The sequence below is a fragment of the Mya arenaria genome, chromosome 12, assembly GCF_026914265.1.
Source record: "Mya arenaria isolate MELC-2E11 chromosome 12, ASM2691426v1".
In the NCBI taxonomy this organism is placed as follows: Eukaryota; Metazoa; Mollusca; class Bivalvia; order Myida; family Myidae; genus Mya; species Mya arenaria.
The window spans coordinates 26,018,676-26,037,397 of record NC_069133.1 but is presented as its reverse complement, the minus strand read 5'-3'; the positions used below and the strand labels follow the sequence as shown (position 1 = coordinate 26,037,397).

Below are 18,722 nucleotides of genomic sequence, written 5' to 3'. Positions count from 1 at the left end.
TATGTTGCATTGTAAATTTAACTCATTGATCACATGATTTGGGCAAGTGAATATCAGCACTGCTTTAGAATGCAGCCCTAGGTCTACTAAAAATGTGTCTGCCAAAGGAAAGAAATGACATCTGAGCAGAAGGAAATTGTAATACATTTGGCCAGTGATGTACTTTCTCAAACAAAAATTGATGGGAATCGTAAAATGCAAATAAGTCATTCTTGTGTAAGTGATTTTTTTGAGCAAGTTTAGTGCAAGGAAAGATGTAGAAAACCCTCCCTTATTAATGCCTAGACAGTAACCTTTCGCCTGTTATTGGCAAGATCTTTCCAGAAGATGACTATATTTTTTCAAGAAGATGATGTGCACACATCAAGGGGGATTTCCTGTATAATTTGGCATTTTTAAAGCCTTGACAACAAAAGTCTGTATGCCTCCATTTCATTAAAAAATCAACAATTGATTGTCAGTGGAAGTCAAATTACCAAGGATTAACCAGTTAAAGAGTTGATTTAAAATTATACATTTGATTTAAAACTCAGTATTACAAAACAGGTGCTCGTTTGGCAGCCAATTTTAAGAATCACTTATGGCCAGCTTATGCATTTGCACGCGCATGCAGTTGAAATTAAGAGGTTTTAGCGTGATACGTTAAAATTACGTTTACACACATTACTGGCGGTATTTTCGTGTTCCCAGCTAAATACTGCTACAGTTCAAATGATTAAAATCTCGAAATGCCTATTTTATTTCGAAGCGGCACACTGTTGTGAATTATTTTAAATATAGTTGATTAAACAAGCGCATCAATATTCATTATAACAAAACATAACAATCGGTCCAGTCGAAATTTAATCGAAACGTTTTACAACAAATATACATCTTTGTTCTCGTCATAGTGTCTCCTTTATCAACTAGCAAAAGTTGGGATGGTACTATGTATTCAATATCAGAGGTAAAAAGAATTGTAATGCTGATAAAATCAACATGCCTAAGTTGTAATGTCCATAGCTTGATTAAAACAAAAGAGCTACATTATAAAACGTTCAAAGTACAATACTCGATGTTGAAGCTGTACATTCCAAAAATAGTTGAAAACAGTTGATATGCGAGTGTTATGTTTGTGTGTGTGTGTGTGTGTGTGCGTGCGTGCGTGCGTGCGTGTGCGTGTGTGTGTGTGTGTGTAAACAGTATTAGGGTATTGATTACTTGTCCTGCTCCTTTAATTCAATGCGAAGACGAAATATTAAATTGAATACATTAAAGGAGTTAACAATAATACCTCTAGCTCTCTTTATGAATACATTAAACCTCTAAAATGCATATACCTAGTCATTAAACAAACATTATAATTGGCCCAGGTCTTAAAAGTGTTCTGTTCCGAGCATACTCCTGCCGCTAGATGTCGTAGTCGGTTGGAAGTCCCATGCTGGCCTTCATGTCTGCCATTTTGCGGGCGTGCGACATGTAGCTCATTCCGGCCTCGCAAAGACTGACAGCAGACCTGTAATTTTTGAAACAGTCTAGTATTATAGGCATTGTAATAAAATTAACTAGTTAATATGTTACCAAACAAGACCATATTATTTGTATTTGTCACCACTGTGCACATTATGCCTCATATGTCTTTGACCTTCTGGTTTATTATAAATAAAACTTTAAACTTAAAACTTACAAACAATAAAAATAAAAACAAAAAAGATCACTTCATGAATCAATACAACTATACATGTACAAATTAAGGCGAAGAGCACAGGAATTCGTCCAAATCGTTTGTGGTTAATACGACCTATGCTGGTACAATACACGTTTTGGCAATCCTGTGTACTCGAATTCAGGATCAAATATTGTTTGTCCATTTAGCCGAAGATGACGAAACATATTTAAGAACTGCATACCGGTTATTTTCTTTAAATTTCAAACATTTTCAAAATTAACTTTGGAAATAGTTTATTCAATAACAGTTACTTCCATATAGCTTTTTTCGGGAGCTTTCTTGAACGATTTGACTGCAACGAACGAGGAATAAGTCATGCTCTTGTACAGCTTTTAGTGATATTGAGTATATAGTTTCCGAACAATCCCCGAAAAACTTTATAGGTTTATATTTAACTTTAAACTTTATATAGATGCATTCAAATGTTTACCTGAGAGAGACGTCGCTAAAGGCGTCCAGATTGGCCATTAGCCCGTCCATGGCCTTCACGTCAGACGCCATATCGTTGAGGCTTAGCAGACCCTCTAGGACGTCAGATACGCTATCTCCCTTCCGGGGCTGGAGAAGCGTAGAAATATAATTAAAGGCTTAGTTAAAGGACAATCCCCTGTTGTACATATCCTGCTTATTACACTGACGTCACAGCAGGGGCCAATTTGCTGTTTGTTTGTGTAATGGCTCAGGTCCACTTAATGGTCAATTTCAATAATAAAACCTCAGAAACTACACTGCAGGATACTCAGATCGGAGATCTGATAAAACAATTAGGCAATTAGATTAAGATCAATACACAGAGGTTGTGTACAATACACGGTTTGTTTGTTTTGAGAAAACGCAAACTGTTAAATTATTTTTATCAATATTTAATATAAAGAAAAAAATAATACCATTACGTGGGAAGAGTGGTTGTGTTTGGCGACCTCGTGCGCGACATCCACCATGTAGCAGAAGGTCTTCATATCCTTCATAAACACATCCTTTGTTTTCTTGAAAAGAAATACATGTCGGGATTAAAGGCTGTAGCCGAACTAGTCTTAAAATGTTACCTTAAAATACTCATTGCTTATTTTACTTTAAAGATTCAAGATTCAAGATTTCAAGATTTATTTACAGAATATCCAGTAGGCAATAGCCCATGCGGACAAATATATATACAATATAATGTTTTTAGGTGATTCCATGCATACAAATTACAAAACTAAACAACCAAAAATAACATAAATATCAAATACGCAAATACATCAACTTTATAAGTTCAGTAAATCAAAATATTTTATAATGCAATCTATTAATTAAATTAACATGTCAATAACGTTATATGTTAAATCACAGATGAATGGAAATAAAGGGTATACATATACATATATACAATAGTTGTGCTATGATGAGAGTTATGAGTTTAAATATATTTAGGAGTAGGTTTTTTGTTATATTGATAGAGAGGTTGCGAATTTCTTACTGTCCGGGTCTGGGCATTTTTAAGTACGCACGAAGTCATTCGGACACCACACACTTTAATCAACCCAACTGCATTCATGCACCGATAATGACATCAATTATGCCATTCAATCATTACTTAAATTCAACTATAACTTTTGCACGTGTGTATACACGTTCATAGAAATACCGGGTTTCGTGATACAGTCGAAACTCGTTAAGTCGAACTTAGTTTGCTCGATGTTCTGGTTAAGTCGATCTTTTTTCGAATATTTTTGGTTAAGTTATACACTTTTTTGTATTTCAGTTATATCGAAAGTTCGTTATCTCGAAGTATTGTCCGATTTCGACATAGCGAGTTTTGATTGTAATATAACAACTACAGGGATAAGCCTAAATACGCATTTGATTCAACATATTTATATTAATGCATTGCTAAGATTTCTACAGCACACTTGATGTAACAACATGCACATGGTATCGTAGTTATACGTTCTGTTGTAGCTGTTTCAATTGGTATATCTCCAACTATTTAAAATGCTATAACTAACCTTGTAGTCTATGTATGGCGTCATCAAGTCGGCCATCGTCGCCATTTTGTTCCACGTAGCCGCCATGTTCATCACGTTTTTCAAACCGGAGTTTGGCGAGTCCATTCCATTTCTGCAAACGGGCGAAAACACGTACACGTTTTTGACATTTTGAATTTCAAATTATTATCGAATGTTTATGTCAAAGCAATATTACACAATTTTATATTCTAAATTAGGTATCAAATAATTTAAAAGATAATTCAAAGTATTCAAGAAGTATCTACCAACAATTTTATGTTCAACATATTTTCTGACCCCAAAATATAAGAATATATCATCAATCACTCAAATAACCATTCATCATATTCTATAGTGTATACAAATGCCTACAAACCTCGCGTTCTCATTCATTAACACCATCATCAGCTTGTTTCTTTCGTTGTCATGGTTACAGTCGTGATGTTCATCACCATGTTCCACCATTGAGTCACCGTCATTGTGGTGAATTAGCATTGGTTCTTCCGTCAAATGAAATCCGTTCCCGTGGTCCATTTGATCCATCTGTAATTATTAACATAACTGTTGGAGTTATCTTTGCTTTTAGCAATATAATTTGAATAATTTCATTAATTCCAACAAATTGAATTCAGAAGATGCAAAAGTCAAGATGGATTAACATGTGACGTAACAATTACTTTGGTAATTGCAAACCAGTAATTGATTGGTTGATTTCATAATGAGGTCAATCCTCTGACCAATGACATACTGTTTGACTACTTTGCATATGAATACATGTAAACAATAACAGTTCATGTGTCTATTCTAGCATCAGGAACAATGCGATCATCTGGCTCAAATTTCTCAAAACTTCTTAAGCTTAACAGGCCTAAGTTGCTTAATTCAAGTAGCCGAAATACATACTTAAAGTATTTTTTTTTTATAAATGAAAAATGGTTTATTGTGATAATCGTAACGATAATTCCTATCTTAAGTATTGACAAATTTAAAGGAGTATATTTATAAGGAGTATATAAAACGTAAAATATTAAAAGAAAAAAATAGTGGGTTTAGCTTAATCCTGTTATAAGAGACTTAAAATTTTTCGAGAAATTGGGGCCAGATGATATATTGATCAAAAGAAAACATATGTATTGGCATTAAATCTCAGTATGTTCTTGAATCATTAACAAGTATATGTAACATGATACTAAATTGTGATGAAAGAGATGACTAGTGTTTATGTAGATGAATTATATAAGAAGGAATTTAAAAAAAGTATTACACTAGGTGTTACACTGTGTAAAATATTAAGCATAACGTTAAGTATTACACTAAGGAGTACACTAAATAATACACTTAGTATTACACTAAGTATTATATTTGGTATATTACTAAGTATTACACTACGTATGACACTGAAATACACTAAGCATTACACTACATAGCCCACTACATATTATACTGATATTACACTTACTTTTACACTGCAGTAGTACTACACTATTTCACTAACTTTTACACTAACTATTACACTAGTTATTACACTAACTATTACACTAACTATTACATAAAGTATTACATTACCTTTCTCATCCCATGGTCCACAGCGGCGCCCACACCGTATATCATCAGAAGGCTCCAGAACATCGTGAACTATTTGAACACTGTATGAGTACACAGTCTGTTTTTTTCTTGAGGAAAGGATATCTGAAAATACCGACATGAAATCAAACTTGAAGTCTAAGGATTATGAAACTGTGTATTTCTATATAAGTCTAAATTTCTATATGAATGATCCCGACTGTATTATCGTATCATCGGGATCAATTCAGGCGCTCATAACAGCAGTAGAATTAGTCGAAAAGACATGTGTATGTCGACATTTTTGCGAAAGTGTGTATATTCTTAATCAGATTCCTGCTGCAATTTGGAATAACCGTAAGATTGTTGTGTCATTCCGATGTAAAAATGATTTTTCTTTGCAGCTGTGTGAAGTTAGCTAAACATACGACATTGGACATTGGACATTCAAAAGTGAAAGTCGTGCTAGCACGACATTGGACATTGGACATTCAAAATCGAATGTTGTGCTGGCACGACATTGGACATTGGACATTCAAAAGTGAAAGTCGTGCTAGCACGACATTGGACATTGGACATTCAAAATCGAATGTTGTGCTGGCACGACATTGGACATTGGACATTCAAAATCGAATGTCGTGCTGGCACGACATTGGACATTGGACATTCAAAAGTGAAAGTCGTGCTAGCACGACATTGGACATTCAAAATCGAATGTTGTGCTGGCACGACATTGGACATTGGACATTCAAAATCGAATGTCGTGCTAGCACGACATTGGACATTGGACATTCAAAATCGAATGTTGTGCTGGCACGACATTGGACATTGGACATTCAAAATCGAATGTTGTGCTGGCACGACATTGGACATTTGACATTCAAAAGTGAAAGTCGTGCTAGCACGACATTGGACATTGGACATTCAAAATCGAATGTTGTGCTGGCACGACATTGGACATTGGACATTCAAAAGTAAAGTCGTGCTAGCACGACATTGGACATTGGACATTCAAAATCGAATGTTGTGCTGGCACGACATTGGACATTGGACATTCAAAAGTGAAAGTCGTGCTAGCACGACATTGGACATTGGACATTCAAAATCGAATGTTGTGCTAGCACGACATTGGACATTGGACATTCAAAATCGAATGTTGTGCTGGCACGACATTGGACATTGGACATTCAAAGGTGAAAGTCGTGTTGGCACGACATTGGACATTGGACATTCAAAATCGAAAGTCGTGCTAGCACGACATTGGACATTGGACATTCAAAAGTGAAAGTCGTGCTAGCACGACATTGGACATTGGACATTCAAAATCGAAAGTCGTGCTAGCACGACATTGGACATTGGACATTCAAAATCGAATGTTGTGCTGGCACGACATTGGACATTCAAAATCGAATGTTGTGCTAGCACGACATTGGACATTGGACATTCAAAATCGAATGTTGTGCTGGCACGACATTGGACATTGGACATTCAAAATCGAATGTCGTGCTAGCACGACATTGGACCTTGGACATTCAAAATCGAATGTCGTGCTGGCACGACATTGGACATTCAAAATCGAATGTTGTGCTGGCACGACATTGGACATTGGACATTCAAAAGTGAAAGTCGTGCTAGCACGACATTGGACATTGGACATTCAAAAGTGAAAGTCGTGCTAGCACGACATTGGACATTCAAAATCGAATGTCGTGCCGGCACGACATTGGACATTGGACATTCATAATCGAATGTCGTGCTGGCACGACATTGGACATTCAAAATCGATTGTCGTGCTGGCACGACATTGGACATTCAAAAGTGAATGTCGTGCTGGCACGACATTGGACATTGGACATTCAAAATCGAATGTCGTGCTTGCACGACATTGGACATTGGACATTCATAATCGAATGTCGTGCTGGCACGACATTGGATATTCAAAATCGAAAGTCGTGCTGGCACGACATTGGACATTAGACATTCAAAATCGAAAGTCGTGCTGGCACGACATTGGACATTGGACATTCAAAATCGAATATCGTGCTGGCACGACATTGGACATTGGACATTCAAAATCGAATGTTGTGCTAGCACGACATTGGACATTGGGCATTCAAAATCTAATGTTGTGCCAGCACGACATTGGACATTGGACATTCAAAAGTGAAAGTCGTGCTGGCACGACATTGGACATTCAAAAGTGAAAGTCGTGCTAGCACGACATTGGACATTGGACATTCAAAATCGAATGTTGTGCCAGCACGACATTGGACATTGGACATTCCAAAGTGAAAGTCTAGCTAGCACGACAATGGACATTGGACATTCAAAATCGAATGTTGTGCTGGCACGACATTGGACATTGGACATTCAAAATCGAATGTTGTGCCAGCACGACATTGGACATTGGACATTCAAAAGTGAAAGTCGTGCTAGCAGTTAGCACATTTAAATCAATGTATGACATGTTTTATGAATGAATGTTTTTTTTTACCGACTTTAAATTAATTTTGATTGCATGCATTATTCGGATTTTTTGTTTATTTGAGATATTGTCTTGAAATTATTTGAAAAGGGTCAGAGATCACAAAGCAATGAACCATTATAAAATTTATTAAAACCAAGAGAGCATTGTCATGACGATTCCATCGCAATATTTGAAACTTAAGCATGATTCAGATATATATGATGTCACATATGCAGAGAAAGATTCAAATGAATATACTTATGAATGGACGTGGATTATATGTAGACAAACAGTGATAATGCTTTCAAAATGGCATATCTTTAATAAGCTTAATTGTTTACACATCACTGCTACACATCTAGTACCATTTATAAAGGAAGTGAAGATAATTATATCCACAGTATATAATGACATATGGAAAATATAGATATGCATTGATGATTCCTACAAGTATAAATGTAATCGTCCGTACATCTTTTTATCTGGTTTTACGTAAACACAAAAAAATATTGTCAATGAGTCGATAAAGTAACCTATTCCTGCCTGTCGACTTGTTTTTTTATCGACTCAGTTAGTCGAACATGCTACGTCGTCTTCATTTGGTAAAGTTTATATGAAATAATTGTGTTCGATAAACCTTTTTGATAAGTCGACAGAATTACACAAAGCGTTTTATAATCAATCGCATCGACATTAAAGAATTCAAAATGACGTCTTCATCACATACGACATAAGTTCTTATAGGTTTTACAGAATATACAATTTATACATGTAAAATGTGACACCAGCGCCATTGGAAATGGCATCTTGGGCAGAACTGACAATGGTTGAAAGGGTTGAAAGGAAACAAAGCGCAAATAAAACTCCAACAAATGTGCACTTCAGTATGTGTTTATCTACAGAGCTTTAGAATAATTATATTACATTAATGAATGTGTCTGCATTTACATGGAAATATGTATGTATATCAATCGAAAGGATTGTTTTAATACAACTTTCAATAACAATGTTGCGGACTTTCAAATACAAGTTTCTTTGTTAAATATGTGTTAGGTACCTCAAATGTATAATATTGTCGGACATGGATGTGACTTAAGGCAACATACACACACAGCTAAACTTGTCAATGCATAAACCATTGGCGATAATGCTACATTTTGATGCATGGGGATCCCATATAATTTTGGTATTATTTTAAAGGGTACTCCTGACAGATAATTAATGAGTAAAAATGACCTTTGTCCAACAATTATTATTTGTATACTGGTTGTCGTTTCATTATATTTTTTCTCTTAATATTTACCACATCCATTGGATGCCTAAATAATATTTGGTCACTATGAATAGACAGATATACGTTATTATAAACCATATTTTAAAAAATAAAAGCCAAGTTGAATGTCGTTATTTAACACAATAATTTGAATGGACAAATTAGAATTGCAGCCTTATCACCAGTCCAAGATTTCGGATATATATATTTCTGCCACCTCAGAAAAGTAGATTCAAACATTTGTCCATGCGTGAAATTCTTATCTTCCCAACGGGCAAAGATAAACAAGTACCCGTATGGAACTCTTTTTTATTGCCTTCACTTTGCTGCATCCAGAACTATTTAAAGAACGATTTGACTATTAACATAATCTGAATCACTGCGCGAATATCTATGACAACCAGGAACTTTTGAATGTCCAATGTCCAATGTCGTGCCAGCACAACATTCGATTTTGAATGTCCAATGTCCAATGTCGTGCTAGCACGACTTTCACTTTTGAATGTCCAATATCCAATGTCGTGCCAGCACAACATTCGATTTTGAATGTCCAATGTCGTGCTAGCACGACATTCGATTTTGAATGTCCAATGTCCAATGTCGTGCCAGCACAACATTCGATTTTGAATGTCCAATGTCCAATGTCGTGCTAGCACGACTTTCACTTTTGAATGTCCAATGTCCAATGTCGTGCCAGCACAACATTCGGTTATGAATGTCCAATGTCCAATGTCGTGCCGGCACGACAATCGTTTTTGAATGTCCAATGTCCAATGTCGTGCCAGCACAACATTCGATTTTGAATGTCCAATGTCCAATGTCGTGCTAGCACGACTTTCACTTTTGAATGTCCAATGTCCAATGTCGTGCCAGCACAACATTCGATTTTGAATGTCCAATGTCCAATGTCGTGCTAGCACGACTTTCACTTTTGAATGTCCAATGCCCAATGTCGTGCCAGCACAACATTCGATTTTGAATGTCCAATGTCCAATGTCGTGCTAGCACGACTTTCACTTTTGAATGTCCAATGTCCAATGTCGTGCCAGCACAACATTCGATTTTGAATGTCCAATGTCCAATGTCGTGCCAGCACAACATTCGATTTTGAATGTCCAATGTCCAATGTCGTGCTAGCACGACATTCGATTTTGAATGTCCAATGTCCAATGTCGTGCCAGCACAACATTCGATTTTGAATGTCCAATGTCGTGCTAGCACGACTTTCACTATTGAATGTCCAATGTCCAATGTCGTGCCAGCACAACATTCGGTTATGAATGTCCAATGTCCAATGTCGTGCGGGCACGACAATCGTTTTTGAATGTCCAATGTCCAATGTCGTGCCAGCACAACATTCGATTTTGAATGTCCAATGTCCAATGTCGTGCTAGCACGACTTTCACTTTTGAATGTCCAATGTCCAATGTCGTGCCAGCACAACATTCGATTTTGAATGTCCAATGTCGTGCTAGCACGACTTTAACTTTTGAATGTCCAATGTCCAATGTCGAGCCAGCACAACATTCGATTTTGAATGTCCAATGTCCAATGTCGTGCCAGCACAACATTCGATTTTGAATGTCCAATGTCCAATGTCGTGCTAGCACGACATTCGATTTTGAATGTCCAATGTCCAATGTCGTGCCAGCACAACATTAGATTTTGAATGTCCAATGTCCAATGTCGTATGTTTAGCTAATTTCACACAGCTTTTCTTTGCGGCGAACACAGTGATATGCTTATGATTGGTATATTAGCTATAAAAATCATGTCTGAACTGGACGTTTATCATTTCCATGACGAATTGTGTTTTTTGGGAAGTTTCATCTCTTGTCAATAGTAGATAGTATTGTGTCCCATAACGTGATAAGCAGCCCATAAAATGTTGTATTTTTTCATTTTCAGGATCAAGACTGATTTTCCAAGCTAATGCAACATTAAAAGTACTATTAAAAGTAAGACAGAGGCAGCTGTTGGAATCTGCATCATACATTCAAGTCTCTGTGCTTCTTTCTACCCGGGGGACGCCCCTCACTGAAGCTGACATTTCTATTTCAGGCCCGTGGATAAATTATTCTCCAAGAGTTTCTTGTTAAAGTTAAACTTTTACTCGTGTTTTAGTGCAAACATTTAATTAACAGCCATCAATTAACTTTTATTCATTAGCCTATGTTAATAATAAATAGATAATAACAATTAGTTTTCGATATAAATTTTTAATTGAACAGGGCATTAATACGTAACTGTTATTAATTAAACTGTTCGCAATTGACTGAATAGAAATCGGGAAGGTCGTACGTGTAAGAATAACAAATTTGAGATAATATTGGACTTCTAACAATAGCAGTTGGCAAAATTTGCTGGTCTAAAAATGGTTTGTTTTCTATCAAGGGGAAATAACTAGACTTGTTTTTAAAATAAGTTCTTAAAGAGTTATAACTTTCATTTCAAAGTTTGCAATGAACATAAAAATCCCACTGATCTTTGTCTCTTATTGAACTCCATAAATTATTTCATCGAAAAGCATGGAAGAAAAAATAACAAAGGAAACTGCACGGTTGAGTATTATAAATATATAAATAGTTAACTATAAGGCTGATTAACTATAATAAGGCCTAAAAATACATTTGGTTCGGGTTACCCGACCCTACCTACGGAATAGGCGTCGCCCCTACCGTTTTTTATAGTCAGTTTCAAAAAAAAAGGAAAAACAAAAAAACAAAAAAAAAAAAACAATAATAGTTTTTTTTCTTTTTTTTAATTGCTTTTCAATATGTAGTTTAAAACCATAAATGCTTTTACAGAAGAAAATACCATTCTCCAATGATGAAAATAACATTCTTATATAAAGCCTAATAAAAAATAAAATAAAAAAAGCCTACCTACCCTACCTATTTTTGAAAAGGATGTAACCCTAACCAAACATTTTTTTAGGCCTAACTATATATACAATGATAAGTAGAAGCAAATATATAAAACTATATAATATATAAAACAAATAAATCAAACGATACGGCGCATTAAGCAAGCCATACAGTTGATTAAATTAAAACTTACGCGTACCGACGTTGCCACGTGGTCCCGTCCTCTAACCTGTAATGCTGCAGGCAGTATGCGGCTTATATATACCATGATACGCACCTATCCTCTCCTATGTTTCTTACTACCTATCCTGATTCTGGCCAGGTTGGTTGTGTTTTTGCAGTTTGTAAGATGAACATATCAGTTTGTCCATGTGATAATAAAATATCACCTGTAGAGAATGCTCTGGAAGTAAACATTTTGTCAAATAACCCATAATTAAACCCTCTAGTCGTGCATATGTGCCTATCCTGTCCGTTGCTCCTTCATTTGCACCTATCCTTTCTCTGACAAATCTGACCACCTGTATTCACTTGTTGTTTGCTGATGTTTGATTGCAGTTTGCCAGGTAAAAATCACAGTTTTCCGAATGAGTATTACAGCATTACCCCCGGGATTGTTCGAAAATATTTTTGAGGATCGATGAGAAAAATATGGAATTCTTAGAACTGTTCTAAATCATGAAAACAGTTTTAATGAATACCACTAGAATTAGTTTTCAATAAGGGTTTCTGCTACTGGTTGAAACGATAATACATAATAATTCATGTGAACAAATATATATATATGTCAGAGTATCTTTCCATTAAATACTTTTCTCGTCAATTTTACGTTGCACCACTGTTACATAAAAAATAGCAGTTCATAATTTATCTTTAAAATGATTACATTTAATAGTCTGAGCACTCTCAAATATAGTGGAACCCCGTTGGCTCGAACGTCCAAGGTATCGACAAGACCTCGAGCCTCGGAAAATTCGAGCCAAGCAGTAATGCTAACTTTCAGTATTTTGAAATCGGTCCGTTACATCTAGTTCGAGCCAACGAGGAATTCGAGTCAAATGAGTTCGAGCCAACGAGGGTTCGACTGTATGAGAAAAGTACACAAATTAATCAAAAGCAGCTTTGGTTCCCTCTGTTATAACGGACATATGCCTGTAAGGTAAGGAATTCACATGAAAACAACCAAGGAACGGCAAATCAGGTTATTACGTATCGACCAGCTTTACCCAGCAATATCTTAATATAATAAAAAAAGTTATTTGTCCACCAATTTAGTAGAAATTAGAGATTCCCTACTGAATGAAGCTGGCATAGTATTTTAACTCTATAAGCTCAAGAAGGATATTTTCCGTATAAGCTATCTCGTTTTTATGGATTTCCTATACATATGAGTAGTGAAAATGACAGCATGTGGTTTAAATACCCTCATGTGTATATGTACGTTGGATGCATGGTAAAGGGGGGGGGGGCGGTATTTGCACAGCGACGACATCAACGCCGGCACCACGGTCATGCGAATGAGTCGACGAGTTTCTTCGAAAAGCAGTGTTGTTTTAACATTTATTTACAAGAATAAATATAAACAAACATTATAAACGACGGGTAAATATAATGTTAATTACAAAAAAACACAAACTTTATGTATATTTGGAACAAAATTGCACCACAGCATTAATTGTATATTCATTGTAAAAGTGACAAACAGTAAAAAAATCAAATAAAGAAGAGGTAAACAGGTCTTGCGCTACAAATACTAATGCTCTGGTTACCTCTGCAGCCAGATACTTCTTGACTCTTACCATGAATGATATGGACTGAACAAAGAAGGATCGACTGTGAAACACATACTAAGTTCGTAAGGCACATCAATATGCTATTGTGGTCACTCCTGCCAAATTATTTTAAAATCCGACCATATATGAGAACGATATGGACCGCAAAAGATAGTGACGGACGGACATGACGACGGGCGAAATTATTATGTAAAGTAAATATAAAAAATGAATAAACAGAATGAACATTGACACTAGGCATATTTATTTGTTAATTTCGTACTAATAGCCCTTTAACCAAATTATTGTATGAGCTTATTTAGTGTTGAATTCACACGTGTAGTGATTAAAATATAAAAAAAATGCTAACTTCTTATTTACCAAAGTATTGACGGCACATATTAAATATTACTGCAATATCATTGTAAAAAAAAAAAGTTTCCAATACTGTAGATACAAATACAATACAAGTAAATACAAAGTTCTGCAACACAAAGAACAAAAGCAGAAATACAAAGCATAATATAAGGCACATGGAAAATGTCTAGCATTTTCTAAAAAAAGCGATGATTCACGAATTCTAGCGAAGATTTTGCGTTCATTGAAACACATTTGCACTCGCCGAAAGGCATTTCATTTAAGGAATGGAAGTTGAGGTGTAAATATTATATTTTAAAATTTACGCTGCACAATTGTAAAATAACAAATAGGAGTTTATCAAAGTTGTCTTTATCATATGCTCTTAAATGAGAGAGGTCCACAAATATAAAACACATTAAAATGTCTAGGCATTATAAAATATATATTACATTTTCTAAAAAAAGTCAATACAACATCTTTCTTTGAAAAATAAAAATCATATCAACTACATTATTTTTAGTTCGTGTCAATAATATCCATAAAATCATATTAAAAAAAGACATGGCATAAATAACATGTACGCTTCATTACAGGGGAACTTTCAACAAAAACGACTTCAATAATCCGAATATGTCAGTCATTTCAAATGACTATCAAAAATACAAAAAAACAAACAAACGTGGTTTTTCAATTGCAACCAAAACATTTTAGCCATAATTTTCAAAATAATAATAATAATAATAATAATAATAATAATAATAATAATAATATTAATACATAATTGTTTTATGATAAAGCAATTCCATTAACAATAATAATAAAAGTAACAATAATAAAAAAACGATCAAAACATTATAACAAGTTCATCCATAGGACACTCAATCGCTCACCAGAGAAAGGGGCGTAATATTTAGTAGTTAATTTTCTATGCTAGTCTACACAAAAGCATATTCTGGAAAGATCAGCATGAGGAATCCTGACTCAAGGAACATGTCTTCAAACAGAATGTTGGTTTAATTTCAACTTAGTTGACGTTTCGGGCATAATGTGTTAGTAAATAGCGAAATACTATTAGTTGTGTCGGAATAAGGTTTGTGTCATCTTATTTCGCGACCGGCGAAGAGAAGACGTTTTTCCGTAACGGCGGGATGTTTTCATTAACAGTGAAGTACTAAGGCCAAATCGTTTACAGACATACATGTGCAGGAGGTATGTGTTGGTTCTTGAGGAGCTTTGGGCAGTGTGAAGACAACAATACCTAAATAGACGACAAAGGCCAAACAAAAGAGGTTTGAGCCTCAACTATGTAAAAAGGCAAAGAGCTAGACGTAATAATTGCTTTAATAACGACGTTATACAAAGTATTCTGAGAACCAGTCGGTTAGGCGGGCGTATGTTTAGATAAAGATAAAGCTAGAAAGTTTGTATATTTTTTTTCTTACGCCTTTTCTGGACCGGTATAAAGAAATAGTAGAAGACGGAACCGCGTACGTCGTTGACCAATGAACTTCGCAGGGAGAAGAAGACGGAGGAAATAACGAACTAGACATTTACGAATAATAAGAAGACAAGAGATGTTAGTGAAACATTTATGCCCCCTTGGGAGCCAAATTGTTAGTAGGATTTGGACACTTAAATAAAATATGGACAATTTTTTCAGCTTACAGTCACACTGACCTTGACCTTTGACCCACTGACCTCAAAATCAATAGGGTTCATCTGCTGGTCATGACCAATAAGCCTACCTAGTATGAGGTCCCTGGGTCAAAGCGTTCTCAAGTTATTGATCGGAAACCGTTTTTCATGTTAAGGTCACACTGACCTTGACCTTTGACCCACTGACCTCAAAATCAATAGGGTTCATCTGCTGGTCATGACCAATACACCTACCAAGTATGAGGTTCCTGGGTCAAAGCGTTCTCAAGTTATTGATCGGAAACCGTTTTTCATGTAAAGGTCACACTGACCTTGACCTTTGACCCACTGACCTCAAAATCAATAGGGTTCATCTGCTGGTGATGACCAATACACATACCAAGTATGAGGTCCCTCGGTCAAAGCGTTCTCAAGTTATTGATCGGAAACCATTTGGTATTCCGACCGACCGACAGACAGACCGACCGACCGACCGACATGTGCAAAACAATATACCCCACTTTTTTCAAAAGGGGGCATAAAAACAGACGTCTGACGGAACGACAAAGATGCAGGATTTGTTTAAACGGTCGTGCCGACGCGATTTTTTTACCGTGCGGGCACATGACGAGCTGTTCTATGTGCGCACCGACTCTTTTGACTTGCTCAATTTGTCATAAAGGTATTCTGAGATGCGTAGTTATCTACATGTTCTCCCACGTTCAAAATAGCTTTTATCTGGTTATATTGGTTTGCACTGTCACAATTCACACATTAAGTGTTGTTGCAGTTTCAAAAAAACGATAATGGGTTAAGATTGGTTGGAAAATGCTACAAATCTCACAGAAAAATGAAATCCCACACCAGTTGAACGTATATCTAATAAAAACAATATACATAATGTCATATATGTACAGAGACAATATATCAATAGAAAATAACACATGATGACATACCATATATAATTTCTTTTGATTTTTTTTCTAGCAAATATATGCATTTACAAATTGGTATAATCATCCATAATTATACTTTATAATGAATGAACTGTAGGTATCCTTCAAGAATGACCAGAATATTGCGATCCTAAGCTCATTGTGTTCATACCCTATCAGCGTGTCGGGCGGGTGGTTGTGGCCATGTAGTGGAAGCTCTTATCACCATTGCCAAATACAATAAGCTTATGTTTATGGCTCTACCTAAAGATGTAGCAAAAATTTCCCAGCCACAAACTCATCAAGTGCCAAGGGGACCCCAAATAAAAAGCAAATCAGTTCAAGACCTACACCTTTTTGGCTATTCCAAACGGATTACAGACGAGACAGCCTCAGGTTTAAGCATTTCATCGAATGCGTACAATCCTCCGATAAGAAGTACCCCAATCAAGTGGAAACACTTGTAAATAGCTTGACGAAAGTTGATGAGCATATGCTAATATTACCTTCACTCCCGGAAAATTATCAAGAAATGGTTGACACTAAATATGACAATGTACCTGATTGGTCAGTCTTAAGTTATCAACAGAGGCTAAAAGATAGCTATGTCAGGAATGTATATGATGACATGCCTTTCAAAGTGCACAGACAGTTATAGTCCTTGGCCTCCCCCTTTGTTTTGTTCGAAAGCGGGAAGGAAGCTAAAGCGATCCAAGTGACCAGTTCAAGCCTTTGCTTCTATTCTTCAGAGTTTAACATATTTAAAGTTTGGAAAATGTTCAGTTATCAATGAACACTATAAAAGAAAAGAAGTAAAATATTATAGAAAACGATACAGATAAGGGAATTAAAACTGTAGCATACCCTATTGCCTTAGTTCACCTTGTGTCACAACAAATCACCAGGCTTTGCTTGGGGATGGAAGACCATAGCTTTCTGGCAATAATGGAATTCAATACAAAAGAGGCTGTACGGAGAGAACTGGGTCATGCTGGAACGACTGTGGGGCCATGAAGCCCAGAAGAGCTTCACCATATTAGGTGCCAATTAGGAAAAGCGGTATATGAAAAAAGTGTGAAGTTATATATTAATTGACATTCTATCATTTGTATCTACGGATATTGGTATTATGTAACATATATCCGTAGTACAATTTGTAAGGTTTGTGCCGATTGCATAACGAGATATATTTAAGATATTCAACATTCTGAGCAGACAATGCTTTTCTGACAACCATAAAGTTACACTTAGATGGTTTACCAATACTCGGGTGATGGCAACATCGGGAAAATATGTACTGGCCTCTGAACATCCTGACAAGGATCAGATGGGTTTCCAAAAGTTTCTTGAAGATGGTTGGCAAAATAAGGATGCCGTATGACCTTATGATGCATTGCGATGAAGTCAGTTGCATAATTTAGGACGAACGACCTGGTTGGAAAATAGGCTAAAGCTATAGCATCTGTCAAATACAATGTACAATTTCCTTCATCTTATGAAGCATTTACGACATTGTTTCTTCATGAATATTACAGATGTGATCCACTTAATAAAAAAATGAAAAAAACAAAACAACATGAGTTGTACAATATAGCAAGTGCATGAGACTATCAGTATTTTACCTAAATGATTTTATATTTGAAAGTAAAACGTTCTTTTCATCGATATAAGTCAGACGAGTAAACTGGAACAAGGTGGCTAAACTTGTTGTATTTATGCGTGGTTACAAACTTTCAATACTTTTTTGTGAGAATTACTGCGCCGACAGGTAGCAAAAGAAATTCTCAAACGACTTTTCAATATAATTTACCGGTAGGTCCATGTGTAGGTGCAGGTAGTGTTTAGAATCCTCTCTTATAATTGAAGAAGCAAATAGTTTAACATTACTCAAACTATGAAGGATATATTCATTGTAGTATTTCTGAAATACATTCTTTTATAACTCGTTTTGTATGTGGATTTGTATTGCAAAAAAATGGAGCTAAGATATGTTTGTCTGAAATTTCATTTGGCTGTATTCTGAAACAAGCTACTAGTATTGAAAAGTTCTCGAAAAGATCTTGTTCTAAGTTACCAGATTCCTAAAGTATGAAGTGCATGCAAAAACTCATGAAAAATGTTAAAACAAAATAATTCAATGCATACTTATTAAGT

The 18,722-nt window shown here is 35.7% G+C and overlaps 1 protein-coding gene across 3 annotated transcripts; it reads right to left on the bottom strand.

The window, feature by feature from the left end:
- Positions 1 to 870: 870 nt before the first annotated feature.
- Positions 871 to 12,080, bottom strand: LOC128212479 (uncharacterized). Of its 3 annotated transcripts, none has more exons than XM_052917962.1 (7): positions 12,066 to 12,080; positions 5,263 to 5,385; positions 4,073 to 4,239; positions 3,697 to 3,808; positions 2,596 to 2,694; positions 2,139 to 2,266; positions 871 to 1,495 (listed from the first exon to the last, which is right to left on the bottom strand). In XM_052917962.1, the coding sequence occupies exons 2-7, from the start codon at positions 5,323 to 5,325 to the stop codon at positions 1,390 to 1,392; spliced, it is 675 nt and encodes a 224-aa protein (XP_052773922.1). In that variant the 5' UTR covers positions 5,326 to 5,385; positions 12,066 to 12,080; the 3' UTR covers positions 871 to 1,389. The 3 variants fall into 3 exon arrangements, with proteins under 3 accessions (XP_052773922.1, XP_052773921.1, XP_052773923.1); XM_052917961.1 differs by having other exon boundaries at positions 12,060 to 12,077; XM_052917963.1 differs by having other exon boundaries at positions 2,602 to 2,694; positions 12,060 to 12,077.
- Positions 12,081 to 18,722: the final 6,642 nt, after the last annotated feature.

Excerpts from the sequence above, each read along its gene's own strand:
- LOC128212479 (XM_052917962.1), bottom strand. The coding sequence starts at position 5,325 with ATGTTCTGGAGCCTTCTGATGATATACGGTGTGGGCGCCGCTGTGGAC. Across the intron at positions 4,240-5,262 it reads TGGACCATGGGATGAGAAAG|ATGGATCAAATGGACCACGG; the intron begins GTAATGTAATAC and ends TAATAATTACAG. Across the intron at positions 2,695-3,696 it reads CGCCATACATAGACTACAAG|AAAACAAAGGATGTGTTTAT; the intron begins GTTAGTTATAGC and ends TTTCTTTTCAAG.